At 42.8% G+C, this 25,000-nt stretch overlaps 2 protein-coding genes and 1 non-coding gene across 5 annotated transcripts; 2 read left to right on the top strand and 1 right to left on the bottom strand.

The window, feature by feature from the left end:
* Positions 1-266: 266 nt before the first annotated feature.
* LOC115440394 (molybdenum cofactor biosynthesis protein 1) lies at positions 267-13,677 on the top strand. Of its 3 annotated transcripts, none has more exons than XM_030164687.2 (10): positions 267-517; positions 633-780; positions 10,439-10,606; positions 10,989-11,152; positions 11,451-11,535; positions 11,782-11,845; positions 11,917-12,055; positions 12,121-12,231; positions 12,301-12,421; positions 12,596-13,677. In XM_030164687.2, exons 1-10 carry the CDS (start codon positions 407-409, stop codon positions 13,288-13,290), a joined length of 1,806 nt encoding a protein of 601 aa, XP_030020547.1. In that variant the 5' UTR covers positions 267-406; the 3' UTR covers positions 13,291-13,677. The 3 variants fall into 3 exon arrangements, with proteins under 3 accessions (XP_030020547.1, XP_030020555.1, XP_030020539.1); XM_030164695.2 differs by having other exon boundaries at positions 12,495-12,696; XM_030164679.2 differs by having other exon boundaries at positions 12,301-13,677.
* A 5-nt stretch (positions 13,678-13,682) lies between these two features.
* LOC115440425 (prefoldin subunit 2) lies at positions 13,683-14,642 on the bottom strand. Its single transcript, XM_030164715.2, has 2 exons — positions 14,360-14,642; positions 13,683-14,267 (listed from the first exon to the last, which is right to left on the bottom strand). Exons 1-2 carry the CDS (start codon positions 14,488-14,490, stop codon positions 13,976-13,978), a joined length of 423 nt encoding a protein of 140 aa, XP_030020575.1. The 5' UTR covers positions 14,491-14,642; the 3' UTR covers positions 13,683-13,975.
* A 575-nt stretch (positions 14,643-15,217) lies between these two features.
* LOC115441476 lies at positions 15,218-23,642 on the top strand. Its single transcript, XR_005112634.1, has 14 exons — positions 15,218-15,470; positions 15,555-15,753; positions 17,500-17,701; positions 18,318-18,723; positions 19,590-19,744; positions 19,812-20,021; positions 20,096-20,330; positions 20,560-20,911; positions 20,990-21,143; positions 21,280-21,495; positions 21,746-21,875; positions 22,119-22,327; positions 23,238-23,330; positions 23,411-23,642. It is a non-coding gene; the product is annotated as an uncharacterized LOC115441476 (transcript).
* The last annotated feature ends 1,358 nt before the right edge of the window (positions 23,643-25,000 follow it).

Genomic DNA, 25,000 nt, shown 5'->3' with positions numbered 1-25,000 from the left:
TGAGACTTATTTCGTTTTTTTTATTTTAGTTTATAATTCTTTACATTTTCTTTAGCGGAGCTATGCAAATTCCTCAGTATCTATTTGTTCTAATAAAAAAAGGCAAATGCTGAGTTTTTTTTTATATTATTTCATGGTTTTGTCAAAATTAATTTTAATTTTCAATATTCTACATAATAATATTGTTTATAAAAGTGTTTTTACAACTTGTCATAGTATGGACTTGGCAATACCAACAGAAGAGGTGAGGAACCGGGAGGGGCTCATGGGAGGGGACTGAGGAGTTATCAACTTTTGACGTTTAACAACGTAAACAGAGCCAAAAACAGAGCTACTTGAGAGCTGTTGACTGCAAATTCAATATTTCATTTTCGTTAGTGTTGTCGCCGCGAACACAAGTCTTATAATGAGATTTCGAGTAAATAATTTATTAAACTTATCACGTGTGATCGAAAATGATGCGACAGCAGGAGTTTGCGCACGTCCTCTGAGCCGGTTTCGTCGCACATACAGCGATGTAAGTTATAAATTATCTTGACCGCTACCTATGTATATATACAATAAGTTGTTTTACAAATGCAATAAACTTTCACAAACCCTTAACATTTTGCCGTACCAACTACGTTGATCAGGTGGCGAGTACAGCCGCCGTGGCAGCGCAAAGCGAGTCCGCGCCGGAGCCAGGCCTGGGACTTAACACCACCGAGCCGCTGACGGACCTGCACGGACGCCGTCACAACTACTTGCGCATTTCGCTCACGGAGCGATGCAACTTACGATGTGAGTACAGTGTATACACATTACACACGGCTGCAGCCGGCGCCAATCACTCGCACACGCATCTACACCACTCGCGCAATGCACATGATTATGCGATTTAAGCACATTCATGTAACGAACTTGTTACCAATCATTATTGTATTTGAGCAGTGTACACAGAAAAAAATAACAATGTCACAGTGAAAAAAAGCTTATTTATTTATTACCCTGTATTTTAGGGAACTTTAATTTAGTAAATTATATTAGTAAATATTTTTTTTAATTGGTTCATTCATTACTAGGCTTCCTCAAGTAACATAAATGGCAGGAGTGTTCTTTTTTGGCACATTAATCATGCAAACAAGAAACTAAGCAGACAAATGCTAACCAAATAGTCTCATTATTAGTATAGTGTAAACAGGTGCACACTACTCTCAAATATATAATATACTTACAAATATATGAGCCACTTCTTTATTGGGTAATTTTACACTTATTTGTACTTACACATGCAAGTACAAATAAGTATAAAATTGTCTCCCATTTAATTTTAAATATTTTGTAATATGTTGTGTTAAAACACAATAATTGTTATTTGTGAAAGTTTTAAGTTGCTAAATATGTTTCTATTTGTTTTAGTAGATTAATTGGCCTTGAATACCAAGTTCTATGTTTAAAGCAATTTGGAGACACATTTCTCACAGAATGTATGGAAGTACTGAATGTCCCAATGGTCCCATTGATCCTGTGGTTGTTGTGAGCAACAAGATTGATTGGCATCTAAAAAATTTTGCATAAAGTGCTAATTTTCTTTCCACTTATTTTTTCTTTTTATTATCTCAGAATGCATTTATAATGTCTTTTAAAATTATGGACAGTTTCTAATAATATGTGTAGGTACAGTTGTTTAGGTAGCAACCATTACAGCTCCATCTCAAAATTCCTCCTTATATACATATATCAACCTAATTCTATAACTAGCTTGGTAGATGCCAATAAAATCCCACTCAACATTCCTTTCTCGAAGCTCAACAAGGCAATCGTCAATACTCTAACACTATTGCGTAGTACGTATTATAATAGATCGGAAGTAACCACGTGTCCAACGCCGTGTACTGAGTTCTGCAGTCTAGCCTACATCAGGTTTAATCCTGAGTACAGAGAATCGAGTTCACGTCGCCTGACCTCTCTAGACTTCCACTTTAACTTTGACTCTCATGACTTGAAATTGCCTTGATATTAAAGTCACGCGAGATGATTTCAAGTGCATTATTGACATTTTGTATTTTAAGCACGATTCACGATTTCATCCCAAATTTCCGCTGAGAGAAATGGATGCAGTAAGTGTTAGTGCGCGGCACGACTTCAGTCGGTATATCCATGTGACACTTCTTTTACATCTTTTACCTATACAGGCTTCAGATGTGAGGTACGAATAAGATATTAAGTCACGTCATTCTCGGATATTGAGATATTCGGAATACTCATGTAATTGCTTCATTTGTTTGAAAGTTAGAGCCATTATAGACCGATGTGTCGATGGGCAGGCAGTACAATACACTTACTTTACAAAGATGATTAGCAATGCAAACTCCTTGCATGGGTGTAACGATTACGAGGTATTAGTGGCGTGAGCACTCTGCACCATTCACAATTCACCATCGGGTTCATGAGTGGCATTCATCACTACAAGGCGTTACATTATCATATTACGTATGTATGTCATTTTCAATCTAGTTTTATGAGCGTGTGCGTTAGAGAATGCGAAAAAGTTCTATTGAACGTGTACTTGTACGTATGTTGTGTATTTATAGTCTGATTTACGCTTAGAATTTATCAACGTAGCTAATACTTAGTAAGTAATGGTACAATAAACAACACTACAAACTATAAATATTATATCTAGCTAAGTAGATGTATCGTATTTTTCAATATAGAAAGCAGAAAGCGTAGACATTAAACAAACTTACTTAACTGCTTTTATATTTCTTTTTTTTACTTAATATTATATTATAAATACTATGGTATTAAAATGAAAATTGTTTAAAACCGTTATTAAAGTGTCATACTAGAAGCTCACAGTGATTTCAATTATAGATTTTTCTGAAAAAGTTTTTTCGGGATAGAAGTCTCGCTTTGTATTTTCCCGGGACAAAAAGTAGCCAATAACACTAATGTAGCTTTCTCTTGTGTTGAAAAAATCAAAATCAATTTAGTAGCTCACGAGATTAGCGCGTTCGAACAAACAAATTCTCCAACTTTTTAGTACAATTATAGATTAAACGGTACAAGTTTTTTTTACTCTAACCCCCGCGATGTCCAGTGTGAAGCAATAGCCCGTACCCACGCTATAATATCCCTAATAATTGTCTACTGTTTTCTTTATTATGTTTCATATCCTAATGCTCCAGCTGTGGTTTGGTACATACCATACAGTAATTGAACTCAATGATAATGGGTGACGCAACCTTTATCTGTGAACTCTGGAGCCGAAATCGGCGCGGCGCGCTGTCCTTGTCGCAAACAATATTTGTTCTCTCAAGACAACTTCAATACAGCATACGCACGGACACATGCAGCAGATTTAGATGAAATTTAGACACTTACGTAACACCTGTTAACCTAGACTTTTGTATGTCCCGAGTCTAGTTAGTTAGTTTTTAACCCGGAAAATAGTACATTAGAACTTTTGTCCCGCAAAATATCACACGGAAGCCGCGACGATAATTTTGTATATCAATATTTAGTATTTTTTTTCTAAATAAAAATATTTTGTTGTATCGATTAACGGTTTAACGATGTGATAAATTTTAACGACTCGCAATAAAACTTAATGCGTACGTAACACAAATATATCTTAATAAGGCTATTGAAAAACATTTCGTTTCTTCCCCTATGTAGGTAATCTTATAATGCTCTTGTAGTTTTATTTCAATTAACAAATAGTAGCGAAAATGATACATGATAATAATATTATGGCGCCTGAGTTCGCGTGAGCATGCAATACATATTTCTAATTATGTCTAACAAGATACTACCCGGCGCGGTTGCTATTCGTTGAATCAACCGAGCCATTCGCAACACTTATCAATATCATGAATTTAATGACATTATAATTCTGCTCTATTGTTAGGTATTTATCAGACACCAAATAAATTAGTATTAATCAATAACACCTTTTAATTAATATTTCTCCAGTTCACGTCGGTACAAACACGCCATTCCTTTTTGGCTCGGGCACACAGAGTGTTGCCACATAAAATATGATATTGCCAACACAAATGTTTACACCACCCCTCAATACATATTTTATGTTCTCAAATACAAATTACCACCCCTTAAATGAACTCTATTTAATTTCCAAAACATAATTAACTTGCAACACATTACTAACCTTCAAACACTAAATCTCTAAGCTTTCTAAATATAGTTCCACCCAATGCCTTAGTAAAAATATCCGCCACTTGGTCACTGGTATTAACATAATGTAAACTAATATAACCTCTCTCTAATTTTTCTTTTACAAATGACTTTAATTTCTAAATGTTTAATTCTTGAACTACCAGTGGCCATTAATGCCATTTTAATACTAGACTGGTTATCCTCATACAAGTCTATAATCCCTTTGAACTCAAATGTTAATAATATATCTCTAAGCCAACAAGCCTCACTTGTGGCTGTACACAATGCAATAAATTCGGCCTCTGTTGAAGACAGTGCGACTGAACTTTGTTTTTTAGAAAACCAAATGACTGAACATCCAAAAACTTTAAACAGACAACCCGTTGTAGACTTACGGTCATCAGAACCCCCCCAGTCACTGTCAACATAGCCTACTACCTCATTACTACACTCTCTTTTGTAAACTAAACACAAATCAATAGACCCTTTTACATATCTTAAAACATTTAAAAGAAGTTTATATAAAAGCAAAGATGCACAACTTTGATACCTACTCAGAATACTGACAGTTGCACAAATATCTGGCCTAGTGCCCATTGCTGCATATATTAGGCTGCCTATTAATTTTCTACACTTATTCTCAATTTCAACACTTTCAGAGTTATCCTTCTTTAACAAATTAAAATTAAAATTCTTATCAATAGGTAATGACAATGGCTTACAATCATACATTCCATATGACTTTAACAATCTTTCAAGGTAATCTTTTTGTGAAATAGTTGTTACCCCTTTAACCAAATCCTGTTTCACATCAATACCCAAGAATTTACTAATAGTTCCCATTTCTTTCATTTTAAAAGTTTTACACAAGGTCTCTCTTAACAATAACATCTCAGCATTGCTATTACTAAAATACAATATATCATCCACATACAACAGTAAATATGTCTTATTACTATTTTCACATTTTGAAAACAAACAATAATCTTTGCCACACTGTTTATAACCTATTGATGACATAACACTATTAAATGTCTCATTCCAATATTTAGGAGATCTCTTTAACCCATAAATTGACTTATTAAGTTTCACACATTTAATCTCTGACCCTTTAGGTAAAGTTAAATACAACTCTTCATCTAACTTAGCATTTAAAAATGCACTACAAACATCCATTTGACTTATTTGTAAATTTAATTTTGTTGCGACTGATACAAAGATACGGAAAGTATTTAGCCTAGCTACCGGCGCATATAAATCATATTCATCATAACAATTTTTGTTCAAAAATCCCTAGCTACTAATCTAGCCTTAAAATTATTGTCCTTTTTCCTGAACACCCACTTAGAACTTATTACATCTTTTCCTTTAGGTATACTTTCTATTTCTGTCCATGTCTCACATTCCTGTAGTTGTTGTAGTTCCTTTTCAATAGCCTCTTTCCATTGACTTGCCTCTGAAGACATCATTGCTTCTTCATAGCTTTTAGGTTCCTCTTCTAAAGCTAAAAATCCCAGGTCATAATCTTCTAGTATTTTAGGTTTAATAATCTTCCGTCCTCGTCTGGTCTCAATTGGTTTATCTTTTCTCACATCCGTTTCACTCTGCTGTATTGCTTCATTTTCACTTTCAACTATATCTGGTGTACTTTCCTCTATTCTCTCCTCTCTGATTATATCCTCTGGGTCAATGATTATCTTCTCTTTTTGTTGTTCTTTCTGTACAGGTATATCTAAGCAAATAACAGTTTCCTTCTCATTTTGATATTCTTCACTGTTTTCTTCTAAATTTGTTGCTTTCCTTTTCAGGAATACAATGTCTCTTCTAATATGGACTTCCTTATTATGTGGGAAATATATTCTGTATCCTTTACTATCATCATAACCAATAAATAGTCCCTTCTCCGATTTGACATCCCACTTTAATCTTTTCTCTTTTGGTATATGCACATACACTTCAGTCCCAAACACTTTGTCTAAATTCGAAATATCAAAATTTTTACCTGTAAATACTTGATAAGGAGTTTTGCCTTCCACTTTACTATGGCTTGTTCTGTTCAATACATACACTGTAGTGTTTATGGCTTCTGCCCACAGCTCTTTAGAAAGTGACTTACTACTCAACATAGATCTTGCCGCCTCAACTAGCGTTCGCATATCCCTTTCAGCCTTCCCATTTTGCTCTGGTGTGTAAGGCACTGTAGTCTGGTGTTCTATACCCTTTTCATTTAACATGTGTTGTACTGACGAGTTAACAAACTCTGTCCCATTGTCTGTACGCAATACTTTTATTTTAAACCCAGTTTGTCTTTCAGCCCATTGTATAAAATATTTTATCTTATCACATGTTTCACTCTTTCTCTTCAGAAAATAAACTGTACGAAATTTAGAATAATCATCCTTTAACAATAAAAAATATCTTGAACCACCAACACTTTTAACCTCCATCGGCCCACACAAATCTGCATGAATCAGTTCTAATGGTGCCTTAGTGTACTGACAAGCACGACTAAAAGGTAATCTATGAATTTTTCCTTCTAAACATGATATACATTGCTCACTATCACTCTTATATTCTATGTTATTAGATTTGAGCACTTTCTTAACATACTCCATATTTTGGTGACATAACCTCTCATGCCATTCAGACAATGTTGAAACCATCGCATGGTGTTCTGGTTCAGTTTGAAACACATCTAAGATATAACAATTACCATTACGATTTCCAACAGCACACAATACCTTGTCTTTGTATACCAAACATTTATCATTTGATAAATTAACTTCGTAACCTCTTTGGACAGCACTTGTTACTGAAAATAGGTTCATCTTTATCTCTGGCACATACAGTACATTCAATAATCTAGACTTTATATAGTTACTACTGTCAAATATAAATAATTCAACTTCGCCTATTCCAAGGACTGACAATCGCCGACCATCTCCAACAATGACAAATCTCTCCGTGACTGATTTATAGTTTGTCAAAACAGACCTGTCACCTGTCATGTGTTCACTCGCTCCACTATCAATCAGCCAACTCTGGTTATTAAATTGTTTTTGGTCACCTGCTAACATATTCCTTGAAGACATAGTTGTCACCATAAACGCGCTTTCTCTATTTTTTGAAATCAATTTAAATTTATTTGTCGGGCTAACACTTTTATCACTGACTTTAAATTTACAATTTTCTTTTAAATGTCCTACCTTGTTGCACACAAAACATTTTCTACTGTCCTTATTACTTTTACACTGTTGAGCGAAATGTCCCAATTTACCACACTTAAAACACTTTTTATCTTGACCAAATTTTCCCTTGTGTTGTATATAAAATGCTGAATTCTCTATTTCTTTTTCCCTGGAGTTCATTCTTTCTTCTTCCACAAGCAGTCTAGCCACTAAATCATCATAAGTTTGTTTGCTTGTATCCACAGACTCCCATGCTGATATAAAGTGTGCATAGCTCTCCGGTAATGACATAAGAATTTTAGTGATCAGAAACTTTTCTGACACCTCTTCACCTGTTACTTTTAACTGACAGACCATTTCTTGTAGCTTAGCAAGAAATACAGACAACTCGCCCCCTTCATATTTGAATTGTAAAAATCGCTGCTGTAACATCAACGTACTTGTAGCTGATTTCGCTTCGTACACCTTGAGAAGCCTCATCCACATATCTGCAGCACTCTCGCTGTTTATTACATGCACCATCACAGCTTCACTTAGTCGTGACACAATAATAGATTGAGCCTTGGCATCCTGTATTAACCAAGCGGCCATATTTGTGTCCGGCTTTTTCTCTTCTCCACTGACGTATTTAAATAATTCTGCCCCTTTCAGTATTACTGAAATCTGGAATTTCCATACATTCCAATTCTTTTGCCCTTCGAGCTTTAATAAACCCATGGTATTGAAGTTGTGAGTCTCCATCTTTGATGCCTCGTCTGATGCCACACTACACACCGCGCAGCCTCCACAGACTTAGCTTGCCTGCACGACTTCCTGGCACCGTGCACCCTTGCACTGCCTTGGCTCGCCGATCGCCGATCACCCTGACGCCGACGCTCCGTAGTCGCAACCGCCAACAACGCCTCCACGTGCGCGCCAATATATACTCACACTTCGCCTTTACACTTTCACCCGATCATGAACTACCGGTGACTGGGCCCATAACCTATTGTTAGGTATTTATCAGACACCAAATAAATTAGTATTAATCAATAACACCTTTTAATTAATATTTCTCCAGTTCACGTCGGTACAAACACGCCATTCCTTTTTGGCTCGGGCACACAGAGTGTTGCCACATAAAATATGATATTGCCAACACAAATGTTTACATGCTCAAATATGGAAGACCGTAGTTACCATACTTATTGAAGGAACGAATAACACAACCTAAACATAATATCTACCCACTTTTTAATAATCTCTAATATACCTATCTAATCTTTAGTTATTTACTTGCTTGTAAGGAGCTTGTTGATTAAATTTACGTTAATTAACATTAATCTGAACACGACAAATTTAAACGGTACGGTACCCGGTACAGTGACGTCGCAACTCGCATAATATGAAGTCCCCCGTAGGCTCGCTTGTCGACACGCACCCGCTGCGTCTACCACTTACCTAAGTGAACTCAATCGCGCTAAAAATTAGGTACCTATACTTACTTATTTATCCAAAATTTGCTACAAGACAAATCGCATAATATCTTGCAAACACCTAATGAGTTATTCAAACTACAATAAACAGATTCACATTTAATTACTTACTGAACAATTTCTCTAATAGGTAAGTAAGCACATTATTATCTTTACCGGGAACTTCGCGTCGCTTGGAAAATTATTTTGATGGAGTACCAATTTACCGATGTGGCAAGCCTTGGTTTATTGTTTGCCCTAAGGTATCCTACTAATCATATCTAATCTAAATTCCTGTCCTACTTTCTTTCATGTAAATTTCATGAAAACGTTTCGAACTTGAATGTAAATGCATAAAAGGTAAGTGTCTGGTTCGCATTAGGTATGCGATAGGCCACACCACACGTCTCAAATCTCAATCTTCAAATAACAACAAGTATAAGTAATCAGCAAAAATTAAAAAGGATGACCCGAGCTGCAGCAATATATTTTTAAAATATCATTACGTGGCCTTGATAAATTACATTAAGTACATAATATCGTAAAGAGGCAAAAAGTGAAAACGGTACGAACTTGTTTAATGCCAACAACGACTTCCACAGACATAGCTCGCGACCTTGTGGCGAGCGTAATGTTTATCGACTACAGCGTGCACAATGTGCCGCAGCTGGAATTTAAATTCACTCAACAAATATTGACTTGCTAAACTGGATACAAATTTTTTGAGATATTTTCTCCGAAAGTTGTCGCCGAATTTATCACACAGTTTGCCCTCCAACATAAATTGTATGCGTAACATGGATGATCCAACATACGTGTATAGTGTATACCAGATACCTGCATGTCAACTTGCACCTACCACCGTAATTGAGGGTAATGTTTCTACTGTTTAAGGGTGCGTTCTTAACGACAACGGGAGCCGCCGGGCGCTAGCTTCTGATAGCCACCGGGATAGCACCATAACAATATTATTATAAACGTACAGCTAGCCCCAAATTAATGTAATACGAAGTAATTAACTTGGAATGTCTTCCTATCAACACATACGTACATTAATTTGTGGTTAATCATACATACCTATTAGGGTCGAAACAGAACTTCACCCCCACCTTCCAAGTGCATTAGATAGTTCTGCAAAAATTATACCTTCGCATCCACTTCCGTCATTTTAATTTAAATACCTATGTATGGTTCCTACACCGTAATCTGGAGCACGCCGCGCCGTCGCTAAATCTCCACTCCGTACCTTCCTCTGGCTGCTTACAGCCTGACATGTCATGAGAAATGAGAGGGGGCGGGTGGCCTTTGAACACCCCAGAATTTTTAGACCCACCCACAACATTTTGGGACAGCAAATTTACAGTTGTAGTAGACAATTGTAATTTTTTAAAACAGTCAGACAGGCCCTCCCTGTATAATGATTCTAGTTATGTCGATGCATGTTCCTTACCACTAGAAAAACGACTTGGTCGCTTCATCATGTAATTATTAAATTCAAATAATGGTTATACAGTATGCATAAAATAAACTAAGCCACTAAGTGCTGTTTGGGTGAAGTGGTAAATCGGCGCTGAAGGCACCCTATAATGTTTTAATGAAAGTTCGGAAAGTAATCGGTAAGTGTGCATTGTGCAGGCCAGTATTGTATGCCGGCGGAGGGTGTGCCGCTGTCGCCAAAGGGCGCGCTACTGTCACGCGAGGAACTAGCGCGGCTGGTGCGCGTGTTCGCCGCCGCCGGCGTTGACAAGGTGCGACTCACCGGTGGCGAGCCCACACTGCGCGCAGACCTCGCCGACATCATCCGTAAGTCTTTATTTTTTTCTTAATTATTCTATTATCATCTTATCACGGTCCGTGTATATTAAGAATGCCAGAACAACATGGGTGAGTTGTTGAATGTTTTTGTCTACACCATAGACAGGAAACTTCATTTCTATTTTGCAAAATACGCGTTCCCTAGTTCTGTAGGTACACTCAATACGAAATATAGAGATACGTTGACAGGAAGACATTCCAAGTATTTTATTTAGATTAATAGATTTGGTGCTTATCCGCGTATACATTTATTTGATGCGGACTGTACGTACATGTCGCTTGGGTTAACGCGATACAGCTGGATTTTTCGTGGTTCAGACAAGTCGAGTGAAGTGGGCTCTACAGATAATACGAGTGAGGCGCGTTTCAGAAAGCATCAAGGAGGGCGGCGGCGTGCGCTCGGTGTCTATAACGACCAACGGGCTGGTGCTGACGCGGCGGCTGGTGGCGCTGCAGCGCGCGGGGCTGGACGCGCTCAACGTGTCGCTCGACACGCTGCGCGCGCCGCGCTACGAGCACATGACGCGCCGCGCCGTGAGCACTCTAATACTCATCATTCACATCTTCATTAACACTTCGTGACACACTGTTTCTATGCCTATAAATCTATAGCGTTAATAAATGGCTGACTAACACTGTAGGTTCATTTCAATTTAATTGATTTGATAAGGGCTCCTTTATGGACCTTAAAACACCAAATAGAATATAGATAGTGTCGAGACCACGAGATTTGCTCAATGGCTACGAACCTTGGTTGATGGTTGAAATTTAAAATGCGTTCGTACGTAGTCTTCATGTGGCAGGGCGTCAGATGAACGGGCGGCTGTTGCAGGGTCTATCACGCGTGCTGGCCGGCATCGACCTGGCGCTGCAGCTTGGCTACAAGCCCGTCAAGATCAACACAGTGCTCATGAAGGGTGAGTGTTACTGGACAAACACTCATCGCTCGACTAGCTCCAACGAATTTATCGTGTTCTGTTTCTAAACATGTGAAATATTTCGCAGAATTATACTTAGCCTAGTATATGACACAAGTACGATATTCCAACTAAATAATAGAAACTCACGGATTGAATACAGATTAACCGAAAATCCCGAGCTGTGTAATTGGTATAATATTTGTCCTGTCGTAAACAGTATCAAATAGGAGCGTTGCTTTTCAGGATTTAACGACGATGAAATATGCGACTTCGTGGAATTTACAAAAGACAAAGATGTGGAAGTGAGGTGAGTAACTGACGGGAATTTATTGTTTCATAGTTCCTCGTACTGATCAGCACTATCCTATTTCACGTCAGGTTCATCGAATTTATGCCATTTGCGGGAAACGAGTGGGATGACAGCAAGTTGGTGCCGTATCGACGTGCCTTGAAGGCCGTGGTGGAGCGCTTCCCCGACCTGCAGCCCGCCGTGCCGCGACCGCACGACACAGCGCGCGTGAGTGCCACGCACTGCTCACGCACACCCGGCATGCCGCCCCCACTCATGGAATGCTGTTTCAGGTGTGGCAAGTGCCTGGCTTCGCGGGCAGCGTGGGCTTCATCTCCTCCATGACGCAGCACTTCTGTTCTTCGTGCAACCGACTGCGTCTCACAGCCGATGGAAACCTCAAGGTGCGAGGGCTTTACTCTACCGCGTCTCACGTACGAATGAGCCTATTGCTGAAGAATGCATTGTTGTAGGTGTGCTTGTTCGGTGCGTCGGAAGTGTCATTGCGGGACGCGCTGCGCACAGGAGCAGATGACGCACAGCTCGACCGACTCGTGCGACTCGCGTTGCGCAACAAAAAACCGCAGCACGCCGGTAATTATGCACACCAGCCGGCTCCGGCGCCCCACCACCCGATCTCCGTTCACTGTTGCACCTGTACTTGTAGGCATGCAGAATCTCGCCCACATGGAGAACCGCCCTATGATTCTCATAGGCGGCTAGGGTCGGCGCCCGGCCGCACCCTCAGAGATGTGCCAACGTTCACAGCGCGGAGGACGGTGACGCCGAGCCGGCGAGTGCCGCGCGGCGCCGGCGTGCTGCTGGCGGCCCGCGCGCGCCTCCCCGCCGCGCCGCTCGCCGCGCGCGCCTACTGCTCCGCGTCCGACGACGAGTCGGGCGGCGCGCTCACTCACTTCGACGCGCAGGGCCGCGCGCGCATGGTGGACGTCGGCGAGAAGCCGGTGACGCGGCGCGTGGCCGAGGCCGAGTGCGCGCTCGAGGTGAGTGCGCGCGTGCTGCGGCTGCTGCGCGACGCCCGCCTGCCCAAGGGCGACGCGCTCACCGTGGCGCAGGTGGCGGGCGCGCTGGCCGCCAAGCGCACGGCCGAGCTGATCCCGCTGTGCCACCCGCTGCCGCTGGACTCGGTGCGCGTGCACGTGGTGCTGCCGCGCGGCGAGTGTGCGGCGGGCGGCGCCATCGCGGTGCGCTGCGAGGCGCGCGTGACGGCGCGCACGGGCGCCGAGATGGAGGCGCTGACGGGAGCCGCGGTGGCCGCGCTGGCGCTCTACGACATGTGCAAGGCGGTGGACAAGAAGATGCGCATCACGGGGCTGCGCGTCGTGCGCAAGACGGGCGGCTCGAGCGACACGGCTCGCGAGGAGCCGCCGCCGCTGCGAGCCCACGACGAGTCGCCGCTGGCGCCAGGCGAGACCTACGCGCCCACCAACTTTGCATATTTTTGACAGGTGTAGTCTGGGCCCCGCGTTTGTGAGCGAATGGACGCTCTCTGTACTCTCTCTCATTAATTGTCAGTGACTAATATTCAAAATATTGTGCCACATAACAAGGTGCTGTGTATCTGTCTGATACATGGATGTGTATGACTTGGACTATGCAGGTTGTGATTGTGAGCTGTTTCATATAATGATATGTCATGTTTACAGTCTTACTAATGTTCACCTCTTGTGCACTTATACTCCAATGGTATAAAATATATGTGCATCAGTTAGTGTGCTTTTACTGTGTGAATGATGTCTCACGGCTTTTGATATGTGCGGGTTAGCACAAGCACAATATGTGTAACTTGGGTGATAGGCAATCAGGGATAATAAACATTTTATTTAAGCAAAGCAAATTTTATATTTTATAAGACTATGTATTATTTTTACAAAACTTACAATAAATATATTTTTTTGAATTATCAATGGTTTTATTATATCTGCAAAGCAATGTATAGTACCTCAGTGGCGAGAATCCTAAAATGCATTACAGAACTAATCATTTTATCTCTTAATTATGTTAGTACATAAAATTACTTCCAGCATTTAATGTTGACAATTATTAAAGTCTGAAACAGTTCAGAAAACACTCATGCGAATCTGCACGGCCCCATCTGAATGACATGTAGACATGTGTATGAACAGAATATCAACCGCTGGTGACGAGCACATTGGACTTGGCGGGCTGCTGCGCGGCCTCCTCGGCGGGCGGGCGGTCCGTGCGCTGGATGCGGATGTCGTGGCACTCGATGTACGCGTTGATCTCCTCGCCCTTCTTGGACAGCTGTTCCTCGAGCGTGCGGATGGCGCGCGGCAGCTGCTCGCAGTTGGTCTCCAGCTCGGGGAGCACGTCCGCCACCGTGCGCTCCACCAACACGCCGCCCACCATGCGGAAACACTTGCGCGTCGCCTCCACGCCGCGCAGCGTCTCAATCACGATTCTGTCGACATACAATACCTATAACTTCCACTCACTCCCGGCTCGCCACGGTCTGGGACTGAGAGCTACCACATGTGTCATTAGCGCACTCACTTGTGTTCATTTAGATCCATCTGCAGCTCCGAAATCTTACTTCCGAGCTGTCGCTGTTCCGCACGCAGTGTTTGAAAACCTGCAAAAATCTCTTCGTTGGACTTTTTACTTTTCGGTGCTGATTTTGCCATGGCTTGTTGTTATAACGTGAGTTTACTAAAAGTAATCCTATTTATTTCAAGAATATAAATATATGATATGATTAAAACACAATATTCTAAACAAAACTGCACCAGTTGTAAATTGCAGGTTATCTTTTTTTGACTAGTGATAATAATAAAACTAAAATGACAATTGACTTGACAGCTTGAGCAGAGAGCAATAATACTCTCACGAGCTTGAAGCCCGCTTCAAGCAATGTATTGGTTCTTTTCATGGAGGTAAAAATTCGAAAGTAAAAAGGCAGTATCTACTTGATAATTCTATGAATAAAAAGTGCCTTAGTACGTTACATGCGTAGAGTAGTAAAATCTTATTTTGCTACTCTACGTTTACTGAATTTTAGTGTGCTAGTGTTAGCACTGACTGAGCGGTTGACACGAATCATGATATATCAAATAATCTCAAATCCAATCTAACAATATGTCTAGATAGATACTAAAAGCTACAAACGCGTTGAAAAAAAGGAAGTATAATATGGTTTATCTCTACGTTCCCTTCTTAGTACACTTGACCTATCATTGCGTTCACACCTGTTGCTACTCAAATATATTGTGTTAAAAATATCGGTTTATGTCTTTAAAAGGATCTCAAAATGAAAGTTCTAATAAATTATTTATTTTAAAGCATTCTTTCTAAATATATTATATTATTTAGATTGCCGTCCAATAAAAAACCGAAATTCCTGTACGTCTGGCAACACTTCTTATGTCAAATTACATTTACTCGTAAAAATCTACTGTCAATAATTGTCGTCTCCTGTCTACTGTATGTGCATAATTAAAATAACAAAATAATTTTTGTTTACATGATGAATTAATTTGTTGCCTATAAAGTGGCATTGATTCCAATACAAATAAAATTAAGTACTGGAGTAAAAGAGTTGAATTAATGATGGCGTTGTTTCCTGCCTATGCTCAAGATGTTACAGACATTGAAATAGTTGAAGAAGGTAAGTCGGTAATTTCAGGATTAAGATCCATACTATCATTATCATTTCAGATAGCAGATCATATCTAACGTGTTAGTTGTGCAGGCAAGACTTCGGAGCCGTCCGAGGTCTCCCCGGGTCGGGAGATGATTCTGTTGGCGAGCGACAGCGGCACCGACGACGAGCGACCCGTTCGGCCCGCGCTCTCCCGCCAGAACTCGCACCAGGAATACTTCTACTGGGACACTAAACTGGACTGTGGCAACTTGCGTGTCTCCACTTTGTATTACCCCGGCAGACCACAGTGAGTAGTACAATAACTCTTAATACTGTAAATAGTTAAAATGTTGAATCTTGTAACTGGATTCTGAGGTCAAAAGTAATGGTAATTGTTAACTTTATGCTCCGTAATTATAAATCCATCAGTCTTAATTTTTGCCAATTATTTTTTTGTTAAAAACAAAACTAAATAGAAAATTTCTAACCTCAATATGTATGAAGGAGAGTTTCAGGTTTGAACATTTATTTCAGTGACATAATGTTTTTAGCAATATGCTGGTGAAAATCATACATAAAATGTGTGCATGGCCAGGAGGAGGACAGTTGGAGTATGAAAAGAAGTGTCACTTTAATTGTTACTTGGTAGTGTCCATTCCAGTTTCCTACTTATGAGCTAGTCTATATTTTAGTGTTCAATTAATTTCTGACTATGTAATCCAATGGTCACTTTGTTAGTTGCAAAAATAGAAAAAATCCTAAAGAATTTGTGTATCTCCCTATAATATTTGCAATAATAGTTGCATGAGTGCAATATAGTATTAGTTGACTTATAATGAGGGTTTGCATACTCAATGCGTCCATTAGAATATCTATAATTCTATAGATATAATATATCAACTACTGAACCCAGTGAGTCTGTTCATTAAAAAATAAGTAACAAAAACGAAATTAGGTGACTAAAGAGTAACACAAAGAAACAATTTTTCACTCTCTCTCTCTCCTGCTTTAACAATAACATAGAGCAGAGCATAATTGAAAGTATGGGAATGATCAATTAAGCAAGTCCAGTTAAACACTCTTTAGAATCTCTAGGCTGCACCCCCCAGCTGCCAGTCCATGCTCCCCCTTTGCGATGTCCATGATTTGCTTTATTGAATTCAACATTATTCCTTTGGATATTCAATGGTTCATAATGATTTTAGAGGATGTACTTTTACTTTGTCTATACCATTGTATTATGTACTAGCTTATGCCCGCGGCTCCGTCCGCGTTATACAAAATTTCATCTTAATATGTTGGGTAGTTTTTAAGTTTAATACATTCAGGCAGACAGATGCAGCGAGGGGACTTGGTTTTATAATATATTTTTGTAGAACTTTTTAAAAGGAACAATCCCGTTTCCGATCCCGAACTTTAACCGTTATGTAGCCCACACAACAGAAGCTCTCAAAACTAATAAATTTTCCCCGTTTTGCAACATGTTTCAATATTGCTCCGCTCCTATTGGTCATAGTGTGATGATATATAGCCTATAGCACTCCACGAACAAAGGGCAAACAGAAAAAGAATGTTTCAGTTTGATCCGGTAGTTCCTGATATTAGCGCGTTCAAACAAACAAACAAACTCTTCAGCTTTATATAATAGTATAGATACAGAAAAATAACTTCGACTACGGCAGGGGCGAAGTTGTAATGCATATATTTTATGAGTATGGCATTGTGGTCCTGGCAATTGTGAGTGGGTTTCCCTACCCCTACCCATCTTAAAAATTACTCAGTTGCAGTTCAGAATCAGGATGTTGACGATGGTATACCGCTCGTGCCTTGGAAAACACGTAAAATCCTGCGTCTGATCTATCTCCAGTGAAGTCAGATTGCTGTCTCACCAGACTATGAGAGGGAAGAAATAGAGAGTGCCGCTATGTATTGCGCACACACTTGTGCACTATAATATCTCCTGCGTACCTAGCTAATCTCCGTTGATATTTGCCGTCGTGGCTGTAATTCGGCTAGGAAAGGAATAATTAACAAAATAACCTATCATGAGCAGGTATACTTTGTCAGCGAATCCATGGGGCTGCGGCGGCGGGGCGAGTCGTGTGGGGCGGAGTATGGCTCGGCGTTACTACCACACGCCGGTCGCGGACGCACCCGCGCACCGCGAGCTGCACGAGCGCGCCGCCGCCTACCGCCGCATGCTGGCCGACCACCCCGCCGACCAGGACTTGTGGCTGCAGTATATAGACTTTCAGGTTTGTGGCGCATTGTCATTTGGAACCTTACTCTCGAGTGTTTGCATTCAGATTATTATTTTTGTATGAAGTGTAAAATACAAATTTTTTAAAATATGTGAGTTGTGACTAATTGTTAAGTTAATCAATAATAATCTCGATGTCCACCCTAAGTGTTTCTCCAGGCAGCAATAAGCCATGCACGATGGTGTCACCTTTTGTGGCACGCGGCCTTACATGGCCCAATGTTTACTGGGACCTTTAGAAGGTCTTTCAAAGACGGGACGATATATCAAATGAACGGACTAACCGCTAGATGGCCACGAGACTGAGAATAAATATTCATATCGAATTAGCACTACTGCTGTATTGAATTGAATATGTATTAAAACATTTTGAAACAGTATTCTCTTCGTATTTAAACGGCATTTAATTCGTATAGGTAGTTAATGGTACATAATTTTTTTAATGACAGTCAAGAAGCGAGTCCCAAATTTAAAAGTTCGGGACCTACTGTCCTATTCTATTTTTAACATCGTTCGGTTTATTAGTTGTATATTTTATTCGGCTTACTTGAGTGTGATAACAATGTACTGAAAGTTCATAATAATAATGTATTTGAATACACTCGTGACAGGAGCAGTGGTGTGACGGCGAGGCGGCGCTGCGTGCGGCGGAGGAGGCGGCGGCGGCCGCGGGGCGCGGCGCGTGCGGCGGCGCGCTCGCCTGCACGCTGCAGCGCCTGCGCGCCGCGCACCTGCCGCGCGACACGCACCTGGCGCTGCTGCGCGACGAGCTCGCCGCGGGTGAGCACGCGCCGAGCTCGCCGCGGGTGAGCACGCGACACAGCCCGTAGCGGTGCGCGGTGCGAGATCACGTGGTGTTGTCCGCAGCGCAGGGCGCGGCGCAGGCGTGCGCGGCGTGGGCGCGGCTGGCGGCGGCGCTGGGCGCGGCGGGGACGCGGGCGCCGGCGCTGGCGGCGGCTGCGCTGCCGCGGCTCGCGCATGCGCCGCATGCCTACCCGCACTTGCTGTACATTCACGGTGCGCACCCCACACCCACTCCCTGCTCCAACGCTTTCAGCACTTTGTGGTGCGATGGCTATAGCAAATTTGATCACTGCGACAGCTCAATCTTATATTCTGTCCCATTCAATTCATATTTTAATAGTAATGTTATAAATACGACTAAGTATACTAATGCTGTATGTAGCATATATTTTATATCCGCCCGAATAACAACCACCATAGACATTACACAAGGTGTTAAAACCCACCATAGGAGTCCAAGAAGTGTGTCGCGTTCCGAGATCAGCTTATGTATATCCGGCTCCAACAGGCCGACATAACTGTAACGACACCCGGGGGGTAATCATCTCTCAGTCGACATTCTATTGGACCTCACTCCACTTACCATCAAGAGCAGTGAGGTCATTATGCAGTGTAAAAAAGAAAGAAATGTTATATTATTTCCTCGTTAGTAATTCAGTAGTAATCGATTACACATATCTAGTAAATCGGATAGTAATTAAATAATAGTAATTTTTTTATATTCTCAAGTATACATAAACATTGTAGTTTCGATCCAAGCCTGTGAGGAGTATTCGAGATAACTGTAGACACGGTTTTGCTAACGCGGCGTGACGTACGATACAACGCACGCGAAAATGACAATATACAATATATTTAACAATAATAAACACTCAGTGCAACTCCAACCGCAGACTTAAACAGAGAAATTGCCGCTATTAACTTAACAACATTACAATTTAAATAAACGGATTTATCTCTACGCACTCTAACATCATATAACGTTATTCAAATGTACGAACTGTTCATTTTTTATGCTTTTGGTTGGAGAAAATAATCTCATCACAAATTAATATAAATGAATCGTCTTCGTGAATCAGGAGCTACGTTGCGGGCGGCCGGGCTGTGGGAACAACTCGTCCTGCTCATAGAGCTGGTGGCCGCCATGAACTACCCGCCGGCCGCCTTCCCGCCGCCGCCCGACCTCGCGCGCCTGCGCGCCGCCGACGACGCGCTGCTCGCCGCCGAGGACAAGGTGCCGCACTGCACGCGCCCGCGCACTCGGCCGGCGGGCGGCGCCTGACGCTCCGCGCGTGTTGCAGGCCGCGCGCAGCGGGCTGCCGCTGTCGGCCGTGTGGGTGCGCGTGGAGCGCGCGCGCGCCGCCGCGCACTGGCGCCCCGCCGCCGACCCGCGGCGCGACCCTGACCCGCAGCGCTGTCCACTGCCCGCCGACGTGGCCGACTTGCTGCTGCCGGTCGCCGACGACGACGCCGCCTTCCTCTTATGCGTGAATCTGCTGCGCCTCGCCAAGGTGACCGCCGCTCTGGACACCGCGGTGTGTGGTGTGCAGTGTGCACTCTTGATGCTCACGTCGGTGTGTCGCAGGTACCGCTGCTACCGCAGACGGAGTACGTGGCGCGCGCGTGCGGTGCGGCGGGGCTGACGGAAGAAGAGGTGGGGGGCGCGTGGTGGTGCGCGGAGGCGGAGGCGCTGCTGCCGCTGCTGCGCGCAAGCCGGCGGCTGGCGCCTGCGCATCCGGCCGCAGCAGGGTCGCCGGCTGTGGCGCGCTCCTTACTCGCACATTTTCTGGACCCACCTCATTACTTCACTGATGAAAATGGTAAATATACTTTTGAGACTACCAGGAAAACCAGATTAATTTTCTTTTTTATATAATTAGGAAATGAAATTAGTGGCTTGTTTTTTTGATGATGCAAACATTTTGCAGATTTGAATAAGTTATATTGTGTTTACACAAAAATATTTTTTTATTAGAATTATTTGTGTATGATGTTGCTGTTTTTTTTTTTGTGGCGAATATTTATAATGACGTCACTGTTACCTGGCAGGGTACCTGGGATGGGTGACATCGCTGTGGGAGGCGTCTTGTGCGTGGATGCGTGGTGCGCGGCGCGTGGCGTTGCTGTGCTGGCGCCTGCGCTGGCTGCACGCGCTGGCGCTGCTGCTGGAGCGCGGCTCGGGCGCAGGCGCGGCGGGTGAGGCGGAGGCGCGGCGGCTGCGCGCGGAGGCCCGCGGCGCGTTGAAGCGTTTCGCAGCCGACTCGCCGCTGCCGTACGCGCAGTTCGCGCGGCTCGAGGCGGTGCTGCAGCCGGCGCGCGCCGTGCCCGCCGCCCTGCACGCGCTGCGCGCCGCGCTCGCCGACGCGCACTGCCCCGCCACGCACCGGCTGTATGTCGCCAGGTACGTAGGCCGCCAGGCTCGCCCGTCGCGGCCGAGCTCCGTGGAGTTTGTTTGTACTCAATCAGTGTCGGTTTGTAGGGTGTTACGCGAGGTGTGCTCGGAGGTGGGCGGCTCGGCGGTGGGCGCGTGGGCGGTGCCGTGCGCGGTGCTGGGCCGCGCGCTGCCCGACGAGGGGGTTCTGGCGGCGGGGGCGCGACCCGACGAGCCGCTGCTGCACGCTGCACTGATGCACGTACGTACCTATTACCGCGGTGATGACAATTCAATTTTGGTGCTTACAATATATGAATAAAGAAACAAGAAAAAGTTAGTTTGTTATTAAAATTTTGAATAAATAATATTATAGTGCTTGATGGTGTATGTTGTAGTGCGAGGAGCGTTGCGCAGATCTGGAGGCGCGGTTTAATGCGGACGACAATACGGAGAGAGCGGAGCGCGGCGGCAGTGTGTGGAGCGCGTGCGGCGCGCTGGGTGTGGGTGCGGGCGAGTGGGGCGGCGCGCGCGCGGCGCTGGCGAGCCCGGCGCGCCGCGCACACCTCGCGCGCCTGCTGCCGCCCGCCGCGCGCGCCGCCCGCGCCGCTCCGGTGAGCACGCACCGCTGGCTATACTCGTCACACACACTCTACACATTTTAACCATTACCCTATTTATTTACATAGGAAACTTCTGATGCTAAATTAATAAAAAAAACACCTGTTTTTTATTCTGTCTGAGTCTATTCAACCAGTAATCCGGTCAGCAGTATATATTATGAACATGATAAGTTTAAATACGTAATGCTCATGCAAAAAAGACTAAAGACAAGAATAGGCATATCACATGTTCTATGCACAGAACCACGCCGAGGCCCTCCGGTACTACGAGCAGAGCGCGTGCGCACTGATGACATCGCGCGACTGTCGGCTCGCGAGTGACGTCAGCGAGTTCGCCGACTTGTTTCCACACAACGCATTACTGGCTTTAGGTACCAAAGAAAAAGTTCAATTATTATTAATGTACAAGATTCTTTGAAATCGTATAATATTTATTTTCGTAATGATGCATATAATTATATTTTCTGCTTAGGTTAGAGAAAAAAGAAAGAAAAGAAATTAAATTTATTTGCAAGAAACATAAGACGCATACATATATATACAAACTGAAATGAATAACAAACAAAACTTTTACCAAAATAGAATGTTAGATGTATTGTGAATATGGTGCGCAGGCGCAGCGGGAGCGCCGCTGTGGAGGCGCGGCGCGGCGGGCGTCGCGGCGCGCGCATGTGCGGGCGAGGCGCGCTCGCACGCGGCGGCGCTGGCGCAGGCGCTGCCTGCTCTACTGCGTGCGACCGCTGCCGACTGGGCGCCGCGCGGTCAGTGCTACATTCTAACTGTTCATCTCTCCGCTTGGTTGTTTTACAAGGCGAAAGCTATTTGATAAGGTCAATATACACACAAACATGCGGGCGCACGCGCATGTTCACATTACTAGGCCTCGTTTAAGGAGACGCGGCGCGTCGCAAATCGGTTACGTCGCTATCGGATATTTTTTTTCCGTTTACAATGCGACGGATAGTGAAGTAGCCCAGCACCACATACCTGTAAACATGAATATATGGCAATATACGATGTTTTTAAAGATACGAGGTGTGAAGAGTAGCGGTGGCCAACCGTTAGCCGCCTCTAGCATGTAGCGGTACATGCGGCGAACATCGTCAAGACGCGCGCGAGGTGCAACCATGAAATCGCCTAGTTTTGTATTGGCTAATGATGTAATCGAATGTGACGCAAGTCGCAACACATGAATGAACAATTATTCATTGATAATAGGGATTTGACTATGTTTGTTTTTGTGCATTTTTTAGTATGTAACAGCAATTAGTACAAGAAATAAATCCTGTGAACAAAAACAGGATTAAAATTAAATAAGAAATGAGGCAGTAATTCAAATTTCAAATGATGTTACGTACAGTAGGGGGCATGGAGTAGGGATATCGCTTCATCTCTTTATTTCACACGCACCGTAATGCCCTCTGACGTCACATGCAAATATTTCGTGTCTTTTCTGTTTTTTGTCACTCACCCCTACTACCAAATTTTATAACTTGTGGCTTTTCATCAGATTTCAATGATTTCTTCTGTTTTATAATTTATACAACGTACATATTTTATTAAAAAGAACACCGCCGCCATAAAAGCCACGTGTGATGCATCGATACCATCCACGGGCTCCGCAGCAAATAACGATTATAATATTCATGGTGGTATTGTGTATAGAGGCGGAGCGCGCGCACGGCGCGTGCGTGCGCGCGGCGCGGCGGGGCGCGGGCGGCGCGCTGCTGGCCGCCGCCGCGCTCGAGTGCGCCGCGCGGGGCTCGAGCGCCGCCCGCGCACACCGCGCGCTGCTCGCCGCGCTCGACGCGCACCCCGACCACAAGGTGAGTCCCGCGCTGCACTCGCTCTCACCGACTAGCTGTAGCGCAGACGCGAGACTGACATGACGTGTGGTCGCGTGCAGTGGCTGTACGTGCGCGGCGCGGCGTGGGTGCCGGCCGAGGCGGCCGCGCTCGCCGACGTGCTGCTCGAGCGACAGCTGCGGCTGCACGCGCTGCGCGACGAGCTGCGGGACGAGCCGCGCGACGAGCTGCGCGACGAGATGCTCCACCCGCAACATACTAATCAATAACAACATTATGTAGTCGCAACAAATACATAATATAATCATGTTTTCATTTTAAATTTTATTAAAATACTTTCTTTTATTACCTTTTGCTCGCGGCTCTGGCGGCGTGTAAAAGTTATTCTGGGATAAGAGTCCCGTTTTATATTTTCCCGAGATTAAATATATAAGGCCTATATTTTAAGTTATACCTCTAGCAAGCTATCGGTGAAAACTACATTCAATTCCGTACAGTCGTATCGCTTACCATCAGACGAACGGGAAGCTCGTCTCGTCATTCACAGCATTAAAAAACTGTTATTTTTAATTTTGTTGCTCTGATAAAGGACCCCAAATTAATTTTTATTCAATATTTAAAATGTACAGTCGTTTATTTGCCTGATACAATTTTGTTATAATATATTTGACTACCATTAATAAGGTTATAATGAGCCGACTGACAGCCTATAACTGCCTTGGTGGCATAGTTGTAATAGGGTATTGCACTCTTTTTTTAAATGTGTCTCAATTTAATCTTAAGGTAATAAAATACCGCTAGAAATTTTATTAAAAAAAAAATCAATAACTGCCATTAAATAGATTTTAATAAATTTTAAAATCTCCCGCGTAAATAAACGAAAACGCCAGAGGCCACGTTGCTGACGTCATCGTGATACTAAACATCACGTTACTCAGGTAACGACCGCAGACAACGCTGTGCATAGAGGAAGAAGAAATTATTACAATTTAAATAGCTGCTATAAAAGAGTTATAAGATGTTTATATAGAGCGGACACTGAAGATTTTCATAAAAAGTTTTGCGAACGTACGATGGTTACTCCATCTACCGCGAAATAGCAAAACTCCAATGTAAAATCAATTAAAAAATGTTTATCTATTGCACGGTAGATAGCATCAGTTTTAAGGATTTACCATTGACATTTCTAAAGATATCGATAATTTGCTTTGAATAATATTTAACAATAACCCGTACATATATATGTATTAAGTATTTATGAGAGTAGGTATTTCTAAGATTTTCGTAATTAATAAAAAAATATATATATCAAAATTGAAACTAATTTATGAAACTCATAAGCTACAAATAAATTTAACACACTTTGTCGGGTGTATCATTCAATAGCTATTAAACCGAATAACTCATATTTTATGTCTATTCAATGCTTGTGGATTTTTTTTTATTAAATTTATAGTATTTTTTAGGTTTTATGTTGTAGACAAAGTCTACGACGTCTTGGCGTTTCCCTTACATACTGAAATAAAATTACCTACATTGAATTTCAGAAATTCGTTTTGTAAATATTAAATCACAGAACAATGACAAACATAGAAGTAACACTATGACATTTGAGTGTACTCTGTCTTAGACAGCAAGAAATTTAATTGTGTTGCGATCCCTTCTGACGTCTTATCGATATCGATAGATGC

This window comes from Manduca sexta, chromosome 19, assembly GCF_014839805.1.
Source record: "Manduca sexta isolate Smith_Timp_Sample1 chromosome 19, JHU_Msex_v1.0, whole genome shotgun sequence".
Lineage (NCBI taxonomy): Eukaryota > Metazoa > Arthropoda > Insecta > Lepidoptera > Sphingidae > Manduca > Manduca sexta.
Note: the sequence above shows the minus strand (reverse complement) of the source record. Positions and strands in the feature narration are given on the sequence as shown.

Bases quoted from the DNA above. Each gene is read 5' to 3' on its own strand.
- LOC115440425 (XM_030164715.2), bottom strand. From the start codon at position 14,490: ATGGCAAAATCAGCACCGAAAAGTAAAAAGTCCAACGAAGAGATTTTT. The intron at 14,268-14,359 runs GTGAGTGCGCTA...GTATGTCGACAG, and splicing joins ATGGATCTAAATGAACACAA to AATCGTGATTGAGACGCTGC.
- LOC115440394 (XM_030164679.2), top strand. From the start codon at position 407: ATGAGATTTCGAGTAAATAATTTATTAAACTTATCACGTGTGATCGAA. The intron at 10,607-10,988 runs GTAAGTCTTTAT...GGCGCGTTTCAG, and splicing joins AGACCTCGCCGACATCATCC to AAAGCATCAAGGAGGGCGGC. The intron at 11,536-11,781 runs GTGAGTGTTACT...GTTGCTTTTCAG, and splicing joins CAACACAGTGCTCATGAAGG to GATTTAACGACGATGAAATA.